General features: G+C 44.8%; 1 protein-coding gene across 2 annotated transcripts in view; it reads left to right on the forward strand.

Moving 5' to 3' along the window:
• The first annotated feature begins 5,750 nt into the window (after positions 1-5,750).
• Positions 5,751-18,134, forward strand: part of LOC140489310 (tumor protein p53-inducible protein 11-like) — a 30,375-nt gene continuing 17,991 nt past the window's right edge. For both annotated transcript variants that reach the window (XM_072588713.1, XM_072588714.1), the window contains exons 1-2: positions 5,751-5,861; positions 11,742-11,934. In XM_072588713.1, the coding sequence (XP_072444814.1) occupies positions 11,806-11,934 (129 nt within the window). In that variant the 5' untranslated portion in view covers positions 5,751-5,861; positions 11,742-11,805. The remainder of the gene's footprint in view (positions 5,862-11,741; positions 11,935-18,134) is intronic.

The raw sequence follows: 18,134 nt of genomic DNA on the forward strand, positions 1-18,134 counted from the left end.
GTGTGGAATCGAATCAAATTATAAATGATGCAGCTAACCTCCACCTAATCCCATATCCAACACCTCCCGGAGCCACATTGGCTCCTGGTCTGAAAACAACTGAATTTTACAATTTTCATCCTTGTTTTTAAATCCCTCCATGGCCTCACCCCTCTATCTGTAATCTCCTCCAGACTCTCAAATCCCTGCAAGGGTCTCATCTAATTCTGACCTCTTGAGCATCCCCACTTTAAACCACACCACCACGAGTGCTAGCATCTTCAGATGAGCCCTAATCTCTGGAATGTCTTTATTTTCACAGCCATTTATTCCATCCCTCCTTTGTGTTGAATTTGTGCAGAAAATTTTGGATACCAGCTGTACACATTGTTGCATGCCAGTTAAATCTTCTTGCCTCAGGACTTATTATATTAAAGGCACTACATAAACACAGGTTACCTGAGTTAAAGGCAATATATGAATACAAGATCTTGTTTTGTTGTTTCACAAGAAGGTAAGAAATGAAAACTCCGAAGGGGAAAATGATCCATTTTGTTGTCGACTGGACTCCGACTGTTTTATTCATTTTAAAACTTGGGACGAAAGCAATTTCAATCTGGCTACCCCCCAGGACATCAGCAGACATTGCAACCCTTACCGGTGACCCACATACCTGTTCTCGACTGCCTCTCACTCGAGGTTCCCTGAATTCCCATTTTCGTGTTTGACACCCCGTGGTGAGTCTGCAGCTGCAGCTCCCGCGTCAAGCTGAGTCTGTAATGAAAAATAAATAAACAAGACAAGCAGGTGGCGGGGAACAGGAGGCTGTGTGTTACTCGGAAGAGAAAAATGTTTGTCTGAGTCTCTGCTGTTTTGTTCGAATGCTTCAGGAACAGAAAGCTCGTTAGGTTCCTCGGTGATCTACTAGATTAATAATCCAGTAGATACTACAACCTTTATGGACACAAAAACAGAAATTGCTGGAAAAGCTCGGCAGGTCTGGCAGCAGCTGTGGAGAGAAATCAGAATTAACGTTTTGAATCCAAGGAAGCTTCCTCGGGGCTTTTATTGAGGCATGATTTGGAGATGCCTGTGTTGGACTGGGGTGAACAAAGTTAAAAATCCCACAACACCAGGTTATAGTGATGAAGGAGCGATGCTCCAAAAGCTGGTGTGCTTCCAATTAAACCTGTTGGACTATAACCTGATGTTGTGTGATTTTTAACTTTATTGAGGCATCAATTTAAATGCCTACCTTCTGAGTACTGTCGACTGTAAACAGTCTTCCATTGATATAGCACCCTGTGTTGCTTCCCTATGTCTCTAAGTATATTACACTGAAGTGCAGTGTTTTTACTTGTTTGTTAGTAGGATGTGGGCATTATAGGCTAGGCTAGCATTTATTGCTCATCCCTAACTGCCCTTGAGAAGGTGGGGGTAAGTTTCCTTCTTGAACTGTTGCAGTACATTCAGTGCAGTTACACCTTCAATACTATTAGATGGGTAAGTTATATTAAGGTTGTACAGTACTTTGGTAAGGCCTCTTCTGGAGTACTGTGTCCAGTTCTGATCTCCATATTGTAGAAAGGATATTGTGAGGCTGTAGAGGGTTCAGAAGAGATCTACCAGGACGTCGTCAGGAATGGACAGTTTGAGTTGTCCCGAGAGGTTGGAAAGGCTGGGACATTTTTCTCTGGAATGTAGGAGGCTGTTAGAGATCTTATAGAGGTTCATAAAGTAATGAGGGCTATAAATAGGTATGGTGAATGTCAAGCATCTTTTTCCTAGGGTGGGGAGGAGAGAGATTTAAAAAGGATATGAAGGGCAATTTTTTTTACACAGATAGTGGTTTGCGTGTGGAATGAATTTCCAGAGGAAGTGGTGGATGTGGGTACAGTACAACATTTAAAAGATATTTAGATAAGTACATGAATAAAAAATGTGTTGAGGAATATGAGCCAAGCGCAGGCAGGTGGGACTAACTTAACTCCAGCATGGACTAGTTGGATTGTATGACTCTGTAAGTTCCAGGATTTTGACCCAATGATAGTGAAGGAACAATGATATATTTCCAAGTCATGATGGTGTGCGGCTTGGAGGGGGACTTACATCTGCTGCCATTTGTACATCCAGGTGATAGAGGTCGCAAGTTTGGAAGGTGCTGTCTAAGGCTGCTTGGCAAGTTGTTGTAATGCATCTTAATGTAGATGGGGCACACTGTTCGCACTGTGCATTGGTGATGGAGGGGGCAAAAGTTTATGGTGATGGATGTGGTGCCAATCAAGCGGGTTGCTTTGTCCTGGATGGTGTCAGTCTTCTTGAGTGTTGTTGGAGCTGCACCCATCCAGGCAAGTGGGGAGTATTCCATCACACTCCTGACTTGTGCCTTGTAGATGGTGGACAGGCTTTGGGACTGTAGTCTCTGTTGGAATGCAAGAAATGCAGCAGTCAATGTGTGCACAGCAAGATCCCACAAACAGCATTATGGAAACAGTCAGATCATCTGTTCTAGGGGTGCTGACTGAAGGATGAATGTTGTCCAAGATATCAGGCTTTTCCCCTCCACCTCCATGACACAGTTGCTGTTGGATCTTTCACCTGCACCTGAGACGGAATCTCACTCCAATATCTCATCTGAAAGACAGCACCTCCAATAGTGCAGAGTTCCCTCCGAACTGCACAGAGATTGTTAGCCTCAAGCTGCAGTGGATTTCAGTTCTGTTTCTGTATCTTAGAACAGCGAAAGATCAGAAAGGTCACCACCCAGTATAAGCATGGAACATCACAAACCACAAAAAAGAAACTTCCTTTTCCTACTGCAACTGTAAACATACAACTGCCACAAGTTCAGCCACACATCCATCGTAAAGCACAGCAAGCTCTCACTAATGAGAAGAAAAACGTGCATTTGCTATCCAAACAACCCACCCTCCAATCCTGGCACTTTCCCCTGCCACCGCAGGAACTGTAAAACCTGCGCCCACACCTCCTCCCTCACCTTTATCCAAGGCCCTAAAGGAGCCTTCCACATCCATCAAAGTTTTACTTGCACATCTACTAATATCATTTATTGTATCCGTTGCTCCCAATGCGGTCTCCTCTACATTGGGGAGACTGGGCGCCTCCAAGCAGAGCGCTTTAGGGAACATCTCCGGGACACCCGCACCAATCAACCACACCACCCCGTGGCCCAACATTTCAACTCCCCCTCCCACTCTGCCGAGGACATGGAGGTCCTGGGCCTCCTTCACTGCCGCTCCCTCACCACCAGACGCCTGGAGGAAGACCGCCTCATCTTCCGCCTCAGAACATTTCAACCCCAGGGCATCAATGTGGACTTCAACAGTTTCCTCATTTCCCCTTCCCCCACCTCACCCTAGTTCTAAACTTCCAGCTCAGTAACTGTCCCCATGACTTGTCCGGACTTGTCCTACCTGCCTATCTCCTTTTCCACCTATCCACTCCACCCTCTCCTCCTTGACCTATCACCTTCATCCTCTCCCCCACTCACCCATTGTACTCTATGCTACTTTCTCCCCAGCCCCACCCTCCTCTAGCTTATCTCTCCACGCTTCAGGCTCACTGCCTTTATTCCTGATGAAGGGCTTTTGCCCGAAACGTCGATTTCGAAGCTACTTGGATACTGCCTGAACTGCTGTGCTCTTCCAGCACCACTAATCCAGAATTTGCTATCTCAGACCTACAGCCAACAATGTAGTTTTACATTTGAAGTATAGTTGCACGGAGGTTCAGTTGTCAGCACTGCTGCCTCACAGCACCAGGGACCCTGACTCGATTCCACCCCCCGGGCAACTGTCTCTGTGTGGAGTTTGCACGTTCTCTCCGTGCCTGCATGGGTTTCCTCCAGGGTGCTATGATTTCCTCCCACAGTCCAAAGATGTGCAGGTTAGGTGGAATGGCCATGCTAAGTTGTCCAGGAATGTGCAGGTTAGGTGGGTAAGCCATGGGAAATACAGGGTGATGGGGTGAGCATGGGTGAGATGTTCTTTGGAGTGTCAGTGTGCACTCAATGGGCTGAATGGCCTGCTCCCACATGGCAGGGTTTCTATGAATCACTGTTGCTGTGTAAGGAATAAGTGCCAATTTTCATGCAGGAAGCTTCCACAACGACCACATAATTTGTTTTTTCTGACGTCAAATGAGGGATACATTTTGGCTGGTCCAACATCAGGGAGAATACCTTTGCTCTTTACATCTATATACCATCTTGGGATCTCTGACAGGGCAGGCACAAGCTTGTTTTAAGACTCATCTGAATGGCAGTACTGCTAACACCTTCCACACAGCACTGGATCATCAGTTTGGCTTGTTGCACTGAATGCCCACAGCAGGACTTAAACACATGACCTTCTGGCTCAGACCATACGAGGTGACCAAATGTGCTGTGTGGTCACAAAAGCTGCTGCCCAGGGTGTGCCGGGGTAGCACCATGCTATGAAAAAGGCCACAGAATGGCCAGGGGCTGGGAAAATTACCTCAAGTTGAGCAAGACCCTCTTTACTGGGTATTGCTAAAGAAGCAGTAACCCAGTGTCAGATTTATCATCAGATAATGAATAAAAAGAGAGACTGACAGACGTAGAGAGAGAAAATGACATAAGCCTCTTGTTCCTTAGAAAACAATAATTAATAGTGTTGAAACATGCTCAGACACATATCCCTTCCAGACTATATACAAGGAAGTGCATTACGTTACCTTTTTGAACAGCCCCATTAACCAAATTCAGAAACAAAAAAGTTGCATTCATAAAGCACCTTCGATACAGTGCAAATCCCAAAGCATTTCACAGGAGCATTATTAATCAATATTTGACAATGAGTCACAAAAGGAGACATTAGCACAAGTGTCCAAATGTTTGTTCATTAGAGATACCTTTCTGAGGAGCTTCTTAGAGGGGAAGAGGGATGTGGAAGATGTTTTGCGAGTAAGTTCCAGAGCAGGTCCAACACAATGCCCAAAAAGCCAGATTTGGAGGAGAGTGGATCTCTCATAGGTCAAATGGAGTGGAGGGCAATACGGAAACAGAGAAGATGTGAGACCTTAAAAGTATTTGCATAAAGCAGTGAAGGCTTTAATGTCAAGGTAAAGTCCACAGGAGTCCATGCTGGTTTAGGAAATGCAGACATTATTTTGCTTCATTTGTTTGTTGCAGGCACAGCCAGTCAGGCTGGAGTTTATGAGATTAGATTAGATTCCCTACAGTATGGAAACAGGCCATTTGGCCCAACAAATCGACGCCAACCCTCCAAAGAGCAACCCACCCACACCCATTACCCTACCCGATATTTACCCCTGACTAATGCACCTAACACTATGGGCAATTTAGCATGACCAGTTCACCTAACTTGCACATCTTTGGACTGTGGGAGGAAACTGGAGCACCCAGATGAAATCCACGTAGATACGGGGAAAATGTGCAAACCCCCAGACAGACAGTCACCCGAGGCTGGAATCAAAACCTCGGTCCCTGGCTCTTGTGAGGCAGCAGTGCTAACCACTGAGCCACCATGCCACCCCAAAGGGAGTTGCTCTGCAAAGGGAAGTTGGGTAGATATTTTGCCACCCCCCCACCATGTGGTCCCAGTGCATTAGGTGCAACAATGAAGGTTGGGAGCATTCACATGAGAAACCTTTCACAAAAGTCACTTCAGCAAGGAGATGAGAGGGGTGCACTGAGCTGCACGTCTATTCCACACTTTAAGGTAAGGCTGTGTCTCTGCCTGTCTCTCGCTCTTTCTGTCTGTCTCAAACTCTCACAAGAACCCATCGCAAGACCAGCCATTGGGAGCACTGCGAAAGAGAATCATTACAGCATGTTAAATTTAGAAACTTCTACGTGAATCCTGGCCACAAGTAAGAAGGTATGTGCAGAACGCTTTGACTCTCTCATGAAATATTTATATCAGTTGTTATCTCTGGCGAGTGCCAGTGAAAGCCTGAGCTCCCAGTGGAAGAAGCTTTTAATTGCTTTCCTGTTTTGTTGTTGATTTGAATTAAAAGCTTCCCATGTTATCACAAGCTTTGGAAACTCCTCTTGCCGGCCCAGCAAAAAAGCAGATAATAGGAGATCAGCAGTATTTTACTCAACAAAGTGACGCTGAATGGCACCGGGAAATGTGTCTCTCTTGCTCCTTTAGTGCAGATTGTGTGTCTATGCTCTGGGTCTGCATGCTCAGCATTACTTTCACGCCGTGGTGCTGAGGGAGTGCTGTATAGTTAGAGGTGCTGTCTTTGGATGAGACCTTTATGGTCAGATACAGTGAGATTTCTGTGGCACTATTTCGAGGGAGAGCAGGGGAGTTCTCCCTAGTCAAGTTATCCCTTGGTCAGCATCACTAAAACAGATCGGTTCATTATCGGGTGGCTCTCTGTGGGATCTTCCTGAGCACAAGCCTCCAGCTGGGTTTCCTACCATACAGCAATTCCTACAATTCAGACTATGTCATTGCCTGTCAGGTGCTTTGGGAATGTCCTGAGGTTAAGAAAGGTGCTATATAAATGCAAGTCCTTTCTTTCTCACTATCCAGTGCAATGGCACACTATACTGAGAAAAGGAGCATCCATAAGTTGATTCCCTGTCATCTAGTGGCTGGGTGCTACAGTTTGAAAGGATGGAATGTTGGAAGCAGGGTGGAAATGAGGCAGAAGGGTGTGGGTTAAACTAAAAGTTCAGATTTTGTTCAATATCCAGTGACCTTCAGGAACTATAGCATTAATGTAAGGTGAAAGGTGGGAGGCATAGAGTTTAAGAGCATGTTAGGCTGAAGCTATATAAAATGTTGGAAATTCCTGATGAAGGGCTCCTGCCCGAAAAGTCGATTTTCCTGCTCCTCGGATGCTGCCCGACCTGCTGCACATTTCCAGCACCACTCTAATCTTGACTCTAATTGCGTCTGCAGTCCTCACTTTCACCTATATAAAACATTGGTTGTTCCACAGCTAGAGAATTGTGTGCATTTCTGGAATCCACATTATCAGCAGGATGTGGTTACACTGGAGAGGGTGCGGAGAAGATTTACCAGGAAGTTGCCTGGGTTGGAGGGTTGTAATTACGAAAAGAGATTGGATAGACCGAGTTTGTTCTCCTTGGAACAGAGGAACATGGTTGAGATGTATTCAATTACGAGAAATGCAGGGTGGGATAGACAAGAAGAAATGCTTCCCATTGTTGGGAGATTTCAATAACCAGGGACATAGATTAAAAGTAAGAGGTTTCAAGGAGTTGTGAGAATTCTTTTTCACTCTGAGGGTGGTGAGTATCTTAATCTCACTGTCTGAAAATGTGGCAGAGACTGAAACCCTCATCATGTTTAACAAGTATTTAGACATGCACTTGCGATGTCAAGGTATGCAAGGTTATGGGTCAAGTGTTGGAAAACGGGAATCCAGTAGTTTGGTGGCCATTTTTGACCGGTGTAGAATCGATGGGCTGAAGGGTGTTTTTCTGGACTGCAGATCTCTGTGATTCTATGAATCTAAATGCTGGTCAGATGAGGCCAGTTTGGGATCACCTATAAAACATACCCTGATCAAGTGGTTTGCTGACCCCAATGGGCTAGGATCACACACGAAGAATGGACACTTACACGATCTCTCTGAAGGTTGGACAATGCCCCTATGTCTGGATCCCTGATGCCATCACCCCTGATCAAACTGAGGGAAAGAACATCGAGTTATGGTGCACCTTCAGCCCTAGCAGTGGAAGGGAATTTGAACTACGTGGATTGTAAGGTACCTGAAGATTAAATTCAGAAGTACGCTTGGCACTGTGCAAGTATGATATTCCTACCTTTGGTCCTAATTCTTTCATGAGATTTTGCTGCCACTGGGCTGGCCAGCACTCGTTGCCCAGTTACCTTTAGACTGGGTACATTGCTCGGGTTTTGCAAAGGGCAGATAGGAGACAGCTACATTGCTGTGGGCTTTGAGTTACAAGTGGGCCAGGCCAGATAAGGACAGTCGGTATCCTTCCCTGATGAGTATTAGTAAACTAAATGGGATCTTCAGTCTTCGGTTGTTCCTCAAATGACAAGCTCTTCATTCCCAGGATCATTCTTGGAAACCTCCTCTGGGCCCCTCTCCAAGGCCAGCACATCCTTCCTTAGATACGGGACACAAAATTGCTCACAATATGCCAAATGCAGTCTGGCCAGAGCCTCATATAGCCGTAGCAGTGCATCCCTGCTCTTGTATTCTCGCCCCCTTGTAATGAATGCTAACATCACATTTGCCTTCCTAACTGCGAACCGAACTTAATCTTTCAGATTTATTAATTGAATATAAAAATCTAACGCAGTAGGATTTGAACACATGTTCTCAAGGCATGGGTTTGAGCTAGTGAATTACTAGCCTGGTGACATTAACATGACTCCAAAAACTCCTACTGCCCACAGCAATTAATCTTACAGTTCTCACTGGTATGTCACGATATGCATGTCAGTTATGAACCAATGTATGTGTCTTAGAAATAGGAACAGCGCTGAGCAAACCTATCTCACAGTGGAAACCTGCAAGGAGGAGAGACTTTCTTCACATTAGTGTGGACTGAATTCAAACACAGAGGAGGAAGAGAAATTTGTAAAGAGTTCAACAAAGTGGATGGCGAAAGGTTGTTTCTGCTCGATGGCTAGGGGAAGGGGGACCTGGATCCGAAGGTACACAGTCTCAAAGGGAGCTCATTTAGGATGGAGTTAAAGAGGAATCCTTCATTCAGAGGGTGGTGAATCTTTGGAATTCCATATTCCGAGAGCTGGAAGCTGAGTTGTTGCGTCGGAAATCATTAAGAACACAAAAACCCAACAAGATCTTCTATTTTTGCAAGTTTTAGTCACATCTCCCCCTCATCCTTCTCAACTCCACCAAGTGAAGACCAACAGTCTTCGGTTGTTCCTCAAATGACAAGCTCTTCATTCCCAGGATCATTCTTGGAAACCTCCTCTGGGCCCCTCTCCAAGGCCAGCACATCCTTCCTTAGATACGGGACACAAAATTGCTCACAATATGCCAAATGCAGTCTGACCAGAGCCTCATATAGCCTTAGCAGTGCATCCCTGCTCTTGTATTCTCGCCCCTTTGTAATGAATGCTAACATCACATTTGCCTTCCTAACTGCGAACCGAACCTGCATGTTAACCTTAAGAGAATCCTGAACTAGGACTCCTAAGTCCCTTTGTGCTTCAGATTTTTGCAGACCTTTATAAAATAGTCTACACCTCTATTCTTCCTGCTAAAGTGCTCAATGGGTCAAATGGCCTCCACTGGCTCCCATGTTCTATGTCCCAACCTAACTTCTTTAGAGTTCTTCCACAGCAGGAGTGAACAGGAAGGGTGACTATCCGGCATTTATATAGCACCTTTCATGGCCTCAGAGTGTCCCAAAGCATTTTGAATGCCATTGAAGTAGCTTTAAAGAAAGGGTTAAAGCCTGTGGCAGGGGTGGTGGGGAATAAAAAGGATGAAACGTTTCACAGAAACAACCAGAATATTTGTACAGTTAGCAAACAGCTTCAGTTGGATCTGGTTTTACGTTATTCTCTGAAGCTGCTTCATGACTAATTCTGCCATTTAACTGGTGTTGCCTCAGGCTCCATTAGGTTTCCCAGTACTGTAGGTCTTCCTTTTCTAGGTTGCCACCAGAACAGATAGGAGCCATGACATTTAGAAACCAATTCACAAAATGGGAGAAACAAAACAATTATTGATGGGGTGCTGTAAGACTGAAGCTTGCAGATAATGCTGGATCCCAAAGCATATTAAGCCGAGCTTCTTGATGTCTTCGATGTAGAATTTAACTATCACTGGGAATTGCTTTGAATCATGTGCGCTGCCCGTGCTGAAATTCGCCCTTTAGTTCTGTAAATGTTAAGCAGAAATGCACCACGACCTTTGATGTGAGCCCCAGGCTTCATTTGCCTCATAACCTTCACGTTGCTGATCTTCAGAAGCGACTAGCTGACTTTGGGACAGCACTTGTGCATTTATTATTGTTTTCCCCTACCAAGGCTTGTTGTGGTTGGGGAGGGGTTGGGGGGGGCGGATGTTTCGCTAATCCCACATGAGCGTAAAATCCCGGCTGACTCTCCCGGTGCAGAGCTGTGAGGGTGCTACATTGTTGGAGGCACAGTCCTTCCAGATGAGTGTTCAGAGCATGGCCATACATGCTCTGTCAGATGCACGTAAAAGAATGCATGGGACTATTTCGAAGGGGCCTCTTTCTTGTGTCCTGGTTAATATTTATCATCAGCACCACATCCCCCCGCACCAACCCCTCAGGCATTCAGTTGAAAGTAAATTATCTGCTTATCATCACACTGCTGACTGTGAGATCTTTCTGTGTGCAAACTTGTTGCTACATTTCTCCCATTATAACAGCAACTGGACTATCATTCAGTAGCAGCAGTGCATGCCATTTACACGATACACTGTAGAAATGTACCAAGGCTCCCTAAATGTGGCGGTGCTGGTGTTAGACTCAGGTGGATGAGGTCAGAGGTTGCCTAACACCTGGGCGGCACAGTGGCTCAGTAGTTAGCACTGCTGTCTCAGAGCACCAGGAACCTGGGTTCAATTCCACCCTCGGGTGACTGTCTGTGTGGAGTTTGCACGTTCTCCCAGTGTCTGCGTGGGTTTCCTCTGGGTGCTCCAGTTTCCTCTTACAATCCAAAACTGTGCAGGTTAGGTGAATTGATCATGCTAAATTGCACATAGTGTTCAGGGGTGTGTAGGTTAGGTGCATTAGTTAGGGGAATGGGTCTGGGTGGGTTACTCTTCCAAGGATCAGTGTGGATTTGTTGGGCCGAGTGGCTGTTCCCAAACCTCAGGGATTCTATGAGCAGTTTTATTTGAAATCAGAGGCTTTCGTCACAAGCACTGCAAATAAACCTGTTGGACTATAACCTGGTGTCATGTGACATCTGACCAAGGCTCCTCAGATAGCACCTTCCAAACCCCCAACAACAAGTTCCGAGAAGGACAAGGGCAGCAGACATATGGGAACACTACCACCCAAACATTCCCCTCTAAGACACTCACAGTCTTAACCTGGAAATACAGCACCATTCCTTCACTATCGCTGGGTCAAACTCCTGGAATTCCTTCCCTAAGGGCATTGTGTGTTAACCTACTGCAGGTGGACAGAATCGATTCGAAGGCAGGACCTTCTCAAAGGCAGCTAGGGATTTATAATAAATCCTGTCCCAGACCCCATAAATAAAAATAACTACTTCAAAAACCCTTAAAGAAATACAACACCGCGGATGCCAGAAATCTAACTTAAAAGCAGAAAGTGTTGGAAATGTTGGGGTCTGACGGCATTCTGTAGAGAGAGAAACAAAGTTGATGTTTCAGATCTGTGACTTGTTCAACAAAATTGCAGCTCTAGTCAAGGTATACAATTTGATACAACAACCCCATTTCTCACTCCGCAGAAGCTGCTGAGTATTTCCAGCATTTTCTATTTATTACTTCTAAAACCGCTGACTGGCTGTGAATCTCTGCGATGTCTAAGGTAATGAAGGATGCTTTGTCGATGGAAGTTAATAAAACTGTAATACAGCAATTGTATCACATTTTAAGGCAAATGCAAGACTTCAGGGGGTTGTGGCTGAAAGCCTGAGCTGGTTTTAGTACTTAAGTATTATAAATAATAGATCAATTTGATATTAAATAATGAATACACTCTCTGTTACCACTGCACCTCAGGATAAAAACCCCCGAGCTCTCTCTTTGCTTTTGTGTTTCAGGTTTAGGTTTGTGACAGGAGACACTAGTGTCCCGGAGTAAGGAGGCGGAGTGGGGAAAACAAGGATGGCTGTCAAACCACACGGCTCCCTGCTGAAGAAGCACAGCCAGACTGACCTCGTGAGCCGGCTGAAGAGTAGGAAAATCCTCGGAGTCGGCGGCGAAGACGATAAGGGGGAAATCCACCGATCAAAGGTAATGCTGCCTTCTGGAAAGCAAAATTGGATCTTGGACATGATGAGCAATTGGCCCTGTGCAACTTGAGTCTGACTGATGGGTTCAAACTCTTTTTCTCCCTCTCTGTAAGGATCCTATGTGGACTCAGTGTAGCCAGTTTCAATCCAGTTCCTGGTAGCGTGAGCCCAGAGCACTGAACTATCCCTACTCCAAGCTAGACTGCCTCAGATAGGAGTCAAGATTTGAGTGGTGTTGGAAAAGCATAGCAGGTCAGGCAGCATCCGAGGAGCAGGAAAGTTGACGTTTCGGGCAAAAGTCTGTCATCAGGAAACAAATGGGATCACACCTGAGCTCCTCACAGCTTCATAGAGTGGATACGGTGCTGAAGGAGGCCATTCTGCCCAGTTGTGGCTGTGCTGACTCTCCAAATGAGCAATGCCATTCCCCACCTTCTCCCCGTAACCCTGCGCCTTCCTTTTCAGAGAATAGTCCGCTTGAATGTGTCAGTTGAGAAAGAAAAGAGCTGGGACTTCAAGGGGCTTGTGGTGCAATAGCAGTGTCCCTTCATCAGGGCCAGAAGGTGCAGATTCATATCCCACCTACCCCAGTCATGTCTGAATTGGGAATTACCTTTAGAGAGAGGTGGGACTCCAGTGCATTATCTCCCCTTCAGCGCCATGTTGTTTGAATCTCTCCCTCATTTCCCCCACCGTGTTTTGTCATTTTGGTATTTTAATTTATTAATTTGGTGATGGTCTACGAAAAAACAAAGAGTTGGGTCTTTTTCAAAACATTCAGAGAGAGGTGGACACTGCAGGAGCTGGGGTTCATTATTTTCCCCACTGATTCCATTTTGATTCAGTCCCTCTCTCATTTCCTCCCCTTTTGTTTCACTTTCTTTTACTGCTTTTCCTGGTTATGTGGACCTTTCCCAGCAAGAGAGTTGGTTTCTAGATCGGTGAAAGATCCAGAAGGGAGAGGGTGAAACTAGGACTTATATTGATCTATATTTTAACAATAAAGCATCTGGATGGGTACATGAATAGGAAGGGTTTAGAGGGATATGGGCCAAATGCTGGCAAATGGGACTAGATTAACTGGTCAGCATGGATGAGTTGGACTGAAGGGTCTGTTTTCATGCTATATTGTTCTATGACTGCATGACTGTATAATAAAAGGATTGTAAATTTCTGAAAGTCTTCTCCAGCCCACAAATATCTGTCTGTGTAACATCACTGTGAGAAAGCTAACGCTATGTCTCCATTGTTTCTTTCACCACGTACTTTAAATATTTGGCCTCCCATTAATCCTTGCACCAATGGGAACAGCTTTACTTCTGTCTAATCTGTTTAGACCCCTTACTCTGGGTAAATCATTCAGTCCCAGTTCCCTGAGCTTGTTCCATGCCATTTACCAAGATGCTGACTGATTTGCACCCTACGTTCATACACCCAACATGGCTCTATCTCCTTTAAGACGCTTGAGGTAGCAGACCTCCATTGATCTCTCATTTAAAATGATTGACTGACTCAATGTTTATTTATCTTTGTGGAAAAGAGTTCCACCCTTCCTGTTTCCTAACCTTTTGCCTTAACAGGCTGACCCCAGTCTTTGTTTTATTTAGATGACTTACAGTGTGGAAACAGGTCCTTCGGCCCATCAAGTCCACACTGACCCGCCACCTATCCAGACCCATTCCCCTACATTTACCCCTACACCCTAACACTACGGGCAATTTAGCATGGTCAATTTACCTAACCTGCACATTTTTGGACTGTGGGAGGAAACCCACGCAGACACGGGGAGAACGTGCAAACTCCACACAGTCAGTCGCCTGAGGTGGGAATTGAACCAGGTCTCTGGCGCTGTGGGGCAGCAGTGCTAACCACTGTGCCACTGTGCCACCCACTAACTCCGTTTACCAACTCTGTTCTGAGCTGACCCTCATTATTGCAACTATATCACTATATCGCCCAACAATTCTTACAAAATTTGATCAGCCACAGTCAAATCACCCTTTAAGTATCTACAGGCTAAAGAATAACCCTGGTTTCATTGTTGAATCCTTGGGGAGCCACAGGTTTATTCTGATGAATCAATATTGAATCTCCTTCCAAGATTGATAAATCTGTCTAAGACATTTCATTCTGAATTTATATTGCACACAATTAGTTGTTGTGTTCTCACCATGATTTAGTGCGACTGTAGCAAAAATCTTCTTCTAATTTATATTCCAGCCCTCTAATTAAAAGAGCAAATTGCATTAGCTATTTAAATTGTTCTTGTTTTTATAACCGACTGCTACCTTTTAGTGAATTATATGTGCAGATTCTCGCATTTTTTTAGACTTCCACTGGTTTTTGCTCTTCACTTTTTTATTGACACTCAGATCTATCTCTTATTTTTCATCCAAAATGTAACACGTCATGCTGGTGAAATCCATCTGTCACACATTCGCCCACTCATTTAATCTTTCAAAACCCTATTGCTTCTGTCTGCACTTGTTACTATGTCATTCATTTTAGCATCAGGGCTGAGCCACAGCATTGGAAAATATAGCGGTAGTTTAACTCTGCAACTAACCAAGCTGTACCTTACTTAACATTGATAATTGGGTCACCAAAGAGGACCTTTTCCAGGACTACTAACCCTTGTTTCATTGAACGCAGCATTTTATATTTACAAAACAAAAAGCAAATCCTTAGAATCTCTGCAGTGTGGAAACAGGCTATTCAGCCCAAGAAGTACACACTGACTCTCTGAAGAGCATCACACCCCTACCCTACACATTCCTCAACACCATGGGCAACTTACTGTCATCAATCCATCTCACCTACACATCTTTGCACCACAGAAGGAAACTAGAGCACCTAGCAGAAACTCATACAGCCATGGAGAGAATGTGCAAACTCCACACTGACAGTCACCTGAGGCTGGAACTGAACCTAGGTCTCATGCACTACAAGGCAGCTGTACTAACCACTGAGCCACCATGCCAACTGCATGCTATCTATTGGAGATAAAAGCAGTTACTTTTGAAAGAGATGAAAGGTGTGTGAGAGAAAGCAATGAACTGGGTGGACGGTGAAATCTGCCCAAAGGGTTTCACAAATAGCACAAACTGTTGTTCTTTTACTAAATGTAGCAGTAGGTTATTTGTTTGTGCGAGTTTGGATGGTTTCTGCGCATGAGCACATGAATTTGTGCATGTGTGTCCACGACAGTGACTTTGTGAACCTAGGTGAAAGTGAGGACTGCAGATGCTGGAGATCAGAGTCAAGGTTAGAGTGGTGCTGGAAAAGCACAGCAGGTCGGGCAGCATCCGAGGAACAGGAAAATCGACCTTTCGGGCAAAAGCCTTTCATCAGGAATGAATATTGTGTGAACCTACCCTCTTGCTCCTTATATATGTATGGAATGCTTTGGGATTTTCCTTAATCCTGTTGCCAAGGACTTTTCATGGTCCCTTTTAGCCCTCCTAGTGTCTACTTTAAAAGTGATGCTAGCATCCAATTTTAAAGTAGGTATGAGGAAGGCTAAGAGAAGCCATGAAATGTCCTTGGCAAACAAGATGAAGGAAAACCCTGATGTATTCTATACATATTTAAGGAGCAAAAGGGTAGCTAGGTAAAGGGTAGGTCCACTCAAGGACAAATGAGGGAATTTATGCATGGATCTGGAGAAGTGGATCCATGAAGTCCTTAATGACTGTTTTGCATCGATGTTCACAAAGGAGAAGGACATAGTGATGATGAGACTTGGGGAGGGTTTGGTGATATTTTAGAGCATGTCAGTATCAAAAAGGAAATGTAGAGTGTTTTGGAAAGCTTTAAGGTAGACCAGGACCTGATAGGATCTAATCTAGAACACTGAGGGAGGCAGGTGAGGGAATTGTTGGGGCTTTGTACAAAGTCTTTGTAACCTGTTTAATCACAGGTGAGGTCCCAGAGGGTTGGAAAATAGCCAATGTTGCCCCTGTGTTTAAGAAAGGCAACAGGATAATCTGGGAAATTCAATTCAGTGAGCCTACGTCAGTGGTCGGGATTTTACTGGAGAAGATTGTTCGGGATAGGGTGAACTCACTTTTGGAAAAATATACATTTGTAGCAATAGGCAGTATTGCTTTGAAAGTATCTCACAAATGTGATGGAGTTTTTGGAGGAAGTAACAAAGCTGATTGATGAGGGCAGGGTGGTAGATGTTGTCTATATGACTTTAGCAAAATCTTTGACAAGGTCACTCATGCCAAGCTGATACAAAAGGTGAAGTCACATGGGATCTTTGGTGAGCCAGTGAGATGAATACAGAACTGGCTTAGTCATAGAAGGCAGTGGAAGGGTATTTTTCTGGATCAATGGTATTCTGAAGGGATCACTGCTGGGACCCCTCATTGTTCTTGGGTTTGCTGTTTGTCTGAAGGTGAATGTAGGTACTTGTAGGTGTCTGTGGATGACACAAAGATTGGGGGAGCTGCAGATAGTGAGCAGGATTGCCAGAGGATACAGTAGAATACAGACAAGCTGGAGAATTGGGTATCAAAATGGCAGATGGAGTTTAATCTCAACAAATGTGAGGTGATCTATTTTGCAAGACCTAATGCCGGAGCTAAGTATACAATAAATGGCAGAACCCATAGTTGCATCAACATACGGAGGAATCTAGGCATACAGATCCACAGGCCTGATAGTAGCAACACAACTGGATAAGGTAGTGAAGGAGACATTTAGGTGTACAAGATGATTAGAGGTTTAGATAGGGTTGACCATGAGAACCTTTTTCCACGTATGGAGTCAGCTATTATGAGGGGGCATAGCTTTAAATTAAGGGGTGGTAGGTATAGGACAGATGTTAGGGGTAGATTCTTTACTCAGCGAGTCGTGAGTTCATGGAATGCCCTGCCAGTAGCAGTGGTGGACTCTCCCTCTTTATGGGCATTTAAACGGGCATTGGATAGGCATATGGAGGATAGTGGGCTAGTGTAGGTTAGGTGGGCTTGGATCAGTGCAACATCAAGGGCCAAAGGGCCTGTACTGCGCAGTATTTTTCTGTGTTCTATGTTCTATGTATATAGCATATTTGCCTTCATCAGCTGGGATACAGAATATAAAAATTGGCAAGTCATGTTGCGGCTGTATAGAGCTGTAGTTAGGCCACATTTGGAATATTGTGTACAGTTCTAGTCACTACGCTACCAGAAGAATGTGGAGGTTTTGGAGAGGGTACTGAAATGGTCTACCAGGATATTGTCTGGTCTGAAGGTTATTAGCTATGAGGAGAAATTGGATACGCTTGAGTTGTTTTCACTAGAATATCAAAAGATGAAGGGTGACCTGGTAGAAGTTTACAAAATTATGAGAGGCACGGATAAAATGGATAGTTGGAACCTTTGGCCCAGGGTAGAAAAGTCAATTACTGGGGGTCATAGGTTTAAAGTAAAAAGGGGTAAGTCTAAAGGAGAGGAAAGAGGCAGGTTTTTTACACAGATGATGGTACGTGCCTGGAATGCACTACCAGAGGAGGTGGTGGAGGTGGACATATAGCAACATTCAAGAGGCATCTTGACAGATTGATATAGAGGAGGCAACTCAGGTATATGGACCACTTATGGCAAAGAGATTTTAGTTTAGAAAGTCACCGTGTAGCAGAATAATCCTGGTGGGCCAAAGGTCCTGATCCTGTGCTGTACTGTTCTCTGTTCTTACACATTGTTAGAGAGGAGGAGACCTACTAAGTTTCCCACCAAGTCCATATCACATCATCACATCATCATTGTGGGTGATGCTTAAAGTACCCCCCTCAAACCCTAATACAACACCTTACAGGATTATACTTTTATGACTATTCTCAAGATATGGGCATTACTGGCAAGGCTGGTATTTATCATCCACGATGGCTCAGTGCTTAGAACTGCTGCCTCACAGCACCAGTGACCTAGGTTCGATTCCAGCCTTGGGTGACTGTCTGTGTGGAGTTTGCACGTTGAGTTGTGTCTGCGTGGGTTTCCTCCAGGTGCTCCGGTTTCCTCCCAAATCCAAAGATGTGCTGGTTAGGTGGATTGGCCATAGTAAATTGCCCATAGTGTTCAGGGATGTGCATTAGTCAGGGGAAATGTAGAGGAATGGGTCTGGGTGAGATACTCTTCAGAGGATCTGGTGAGAACTTGTTGGACCAAATGGCCTGTTTCCACACTGTAGGGATTCTATGATTCGTGATTGCCC

This window comes from Chiloscyllium punctatum, chromosome 18, assembly GCF_047496795.1.
Source record: "Chiloscyllium punctatum isolate Juve2018m chromosome 18, sChiPun1.3, whole genome shotgun sequence".
Classification (NCBI taxonomy): domain Eukaryota; kingdom Metazoa; phylum Chordata; class Chondrichthyes; order Orectolobiformes; family Hemiscylliidae; genus Chiloscyllium; species Chiloscyllium punctatum.